The 3,927-nt window shown below is 34.9% G+C and overlaps 1 protein-coding gene across 1 annotated transcript; it reads left to right on the plus strand.

Moving 5' to 3' along the window:
• Positions 1 to 665: 665 nt before the first annotated feature.
• Positions 666 to 2,712, plus strand: LOC139869157 (protein ALP1-like). The gene is made up of 4 exons (XM_071857481.1): positions 666 to 799; positions 1,251 to 1,700; positions 1,783 to 2,008; positions 2,081 to 2,712. Exons 2-4 carry the CDS (start codon positions 1,263 to 1,265, stop codon positions 2,617 to 2,619), a joined length of 1,203 nt encoding a protein of 400 aa, XP_071713582.1. The 5' UTR covers positions 666 to 799; positions 1,251 to 1,262; the 3' UTR covers positions 2,620 to 2,712.
• The last annotated feature ends 1,215 nt before the right edge of the window (positions 2,713 to 3,927 follow it).

Here is a 3,927-nt window from a genome sequence, read left to right on the forward strand (position 1 = left end):
GGTAGAAACAGGGGATGTGTTTTGGTGGTTTTTTTTACCTTTCGCCGAATTCGCCTAAAAAAATCAGGTGAGGCGAAAACATTATTGTATACGTGGCGGGTTTTGATTGGTGAAAAATTTACGCCATATTCGCCTAAACTTTTTTCGCCTAAATCGCCTAAAAGTGGTAGATTAGGCGAAAACTTTTTAAATTTTGAAAAAAAAATATAGCGAAAGTATTTTTATGACGTGGCAGGTTCTTATTGGATGTTAATGATTTCGCCTAATGTTTAGGCGAAATGCATGCTTATATTTGTAAAAAGTTGTCTGACATTGCTTATTTTTAAGAGAGAATGTGTAAAATACTTATTTCAGTAATTTTCTCTTTTGGAATCAGCATGACACAACATATGCCGAGAAGCCCAAAAACACTCTGCAAAACCACAATCGAAAAGAGTCCTCGATAGCCAAAATCAAAAGCAATTGTTAAATCCATTACATCTTGTTAATTTTAATCAGGTGTCAATCGTTCATTAGGTTGGACAAATTATTATTGAGTATTATTATTATTCTAATTTCATAGCTATTTTTTTTTTTTTTCAATTATTTATCTTCTTATAAAAGTAAAAGTTAACTTTAAAAGTAAAAAGGACATATCTTTTTCTTTTACATTAGCATTTACATTTCACTTGTAAAAAAGTACAGTATATCTTTCGAGACTCTGCCGCACTCTGACGTTCTCTTTCAGGTGATAGCGAAACCCTAGCTGGCTTCTGTTTATGTTCTTGTATCAGTTTCACGCCTTTGATCTTCCTTTCTCGTACGTTTAATTGCTTTTTTTCTGTTAATTTTCTATTTCAATTTTAATTTCAATTTCAATTTCATAGATGGTTGCTAGATGCAATCATTCACTTCAATTTAACCCCTTTCCCAAGCGAATTCTATAATAATCGACTTTTTATATTCTGTTTATATATATATTATCCTATTTATTTATTTACTTACTTAATTAGTCATTTGTATTGTGTATCATACACAGTATTACTCTACAGTTTTATGCTATGTCTATTCTGCAAATTTAAAATTAATGAATGTAAAGCAGTACTTCTACCTCCTGGATTTTGCATTTCAATTGATTTAGGGTTAGTATAAAAATTTGTTGTCTTCTTTATTCAATTAAATTGCTTGAACCCTAAAATAGTACTAATTTTCCTGTCTTTTATCAGTAGGGAGTGTTTCACGCACTCGTTAAAGTTGTAATTGCGTTACAGGTTTAGTGTGTTATGGGGAGTTCTGATGATGATAAAGATGGTGCAGATGGTAATTGCAGTAGTAATAGACCTAAGCGTAGCTTTGGTAATGGTAAAAAGTTTGTAGATGATGTTCTCAATGGAGAAAATGAACTTTGTGTAGATAATTTTCGTATGGACAAACATGTTTTTTATAAGCTGTGTGACATATTACAAGCCAAAGGTTTACTACGCCACACTAACCGAATAAAGATCGAGGAACAGTTAGCCATATTTATGTTCATAATTGGCCATAACCTACGAACTCGTGCAGTACAAGATCTGTTCAAGTATTCAGGGGAGACCATTAGTCGCCATTTTAATAACGTTCTTAATGCCATCATTGCCATTTCTTTAGATTTTTTTAAGCCTCCAAGTTCTGAAATTCCTCCAGAAATTCGAAACGATCCGCGATTTTTCCCTTATTTTATGGTAATTGACTAATTCATCTGCTCGCCAGCATTCATTAAAAATACTGTTGAATAATATTTGGTCTAATTTTGTTATGTGTTAGGATTGTGTTGGAGCTGTTAATGGCATACATTTGCCAGTGATGGTTGGTGTAGATGAACAAGGACCTTTCCGGAATAAAAATGGCGTTCTTTCACAAAGTGTTCTGGCTGCTTGTTCATTTGATATGAAGTTTCATTATGTTCTAGCTGGTTGGGAAGGTTCAGCGCCAGATTTAAAAGTTCTTAGTTCAGCTCTTACAAGGAAAAATAAGCTTGAAGTCCCTGAAGGTGATGTCATTTATCAACATTGTGTGACATCAATCGATATGCAGTCTCATTGATAGTAATATGTTGTTGCAGGTAAATACTTTCTATTGGATTTCAAATATGCAAATATTCCCGGGTTCATTGCTCCATATTTAGGAACTCAATACGGGTTACTTGCATCTGAAAACGGGTTCCAACCACAGGATGCTAAAGACCTGTTCAATCAACGTCACTCATTGTTAAGAAGCTTGACCGATAGAACATTTGGTGCGCTAAAAGAACGGTTCCCTATACTGATGTCAGCGCCTTCTTATCCTTTACCAACACAAGTTAAGTTAGTGGTTGCAGCATGTGCCATACATAACTATATTCGTGAAGAGAAGCCAGATGACTCCATTTTCAAAATGTATGAGAATGAAGATATTGTTTCACATTTGGAGGAATCAATGATGACTCAGCCACTCGATTTTGAAAAGCCGGATATGTTGATGTATTCGGAGAATCAAATGATGGATGTAAATGTCCCGTTTGACGATCATCAAATAGAACGTTCATCACAATTGCGTGACACCATTGCTGATGAGATATGGAATGATTATGTTCATGACTTTCCAATCAATGAAGTATTATAGCATGGATGATCAAGGAACTTTTGTTTGTTTTGGTCTTTTAGATAATTAAGTACATAAATGAGTAAACTTGTTTTTGTCAGAACAGAGTATGTTGGGGAGATGAATATAGATTATTTATTGTCTCAAAATGAAGCTAACAAAAAAAAAAAAAAAAAAAAAAAAAAAAAAAAAAAAGTTCCACGGGGATGATGACAGTCAACAAAATTGTGTTCTTGAAGAAACTCAAATTGGACAAATTTTACTTAACAATCCAACTTGTTTAAGTATAGGGCTAATCATGAAGAAAACAGCAACAAAGGGAAGGAAAAAAAGGAGACCTTGTTCATTTCTCTGTTAACATAGTGATATTTCCTAATCTATAATTGATAGATCTACGTGAGTGTAGTAATATACCCTTCGCCAACTAGCATTACCTCGCTTTCGTGTCTCTCAGTGTGGTCAGCACTGGGTGCTTCCGAGCAGTGAGGCTTACACCCATTCGCATTAGTTCATCCAAAGTTCCTTACCTTTGGAGGCGGGAGTGCTTGGTCACTGGGCTTTCCTTTTCCTCAACTAATTCGGCTGTGTTAGCCGATCTAACATTATGTTATGGGCCGGCGTGGCTGAACAACGATGGATTGAAGATAAGATAGATTTGAATTCAAGTGGTACAGAACCTTTGATTTGCTGTCTTCTTTTTGGCAGTGGGATAGGGAAACTGTGAGGACTGAACTTTCTAATTTAATCACAAAAAATAGGTAGCTCAAAGCGCCAACCCTTCCTGTTGGACACTACCACTGATCAGCATGACTTTCTTTATTGAGTAAGGTAAGGGGTACGCAAACGTCGTCTTATAAGGTATACATTTCCGTTTAACCTCTTAGAGCTGTGTAGTCTCAAGAATTGTGCTGCTATCTATCGGATCTTTTCTAAGACGTTAGGTAGGTGGTTGAGTTGAAGTGATAGTTTACACAAGTTTTATGTTAGAATTTATTTAAAGGTATCTTGAGAAGATTGCATCAAATTGAGTTGGATATTCAGTGAGGGCACAAATGTTTGGTGGCCTCATGTTGTATGGTTTAGTCCATGTGTCATCACGCTTTAATAGTTCATCATTGGTCAATATGTAAAATTGTAGGACAATGAAATTTTGGGACTTATCAGCATAACGAGAAAAAAGATTCTCATAAACATTTTGTTTTCTGAATCTACGTTTCCGAAAAAAATTTGGATCAAAATAAGGATAGTTGCTAATCGGAGGTTTCATCCTCTTCACGCAGAAATTGAAAAGAAAACTTCTCAACATGAAAAAGAAACTGAGTCATTAGT

Source organism: Rutidosis leptorrhynchoides, chromosome 1 (assembly GCF_046630445.1).
Source record: "Rutidosis leptorrhynchoides isolate AG116_Rl617_1_P2 chromosome 1, CSIRO_AGI_Rlap_v1, whole genome shotgun sequence".
NCBI lineage: Eukaryota > Viridiplantae > Streptophyta > Magnoliopsida > Asterales > Asteraceae > Rutidosis > Rutidosis leptorrhynchoides.

Excerpts from the sequence above, each read along its gene's own strand:
- LOC139869157 (XM_071857481.1), top strand. The coding sequence starts at position 1,263 with ATGGGGAGTTCTGATGATGATAAAGATGGTGCAGATGGTAATTGCAGT. Across the intron at positions 1,701-1,782 it reads GATTTTTCCCTTATTTTATG|GATTGTGTTGGAGCTGTTAA; the intron begins GTAATTGACTAA and ends GTTATGTGTTAG. Across the intron at positions 2,009-2,080 it reads TAAGCTTGAAGTCCCTGAAG|GTAAATACTTTCTATTGGAT; the intron begins GTGATGTCATTT and ends ATGTTGTTGCAG.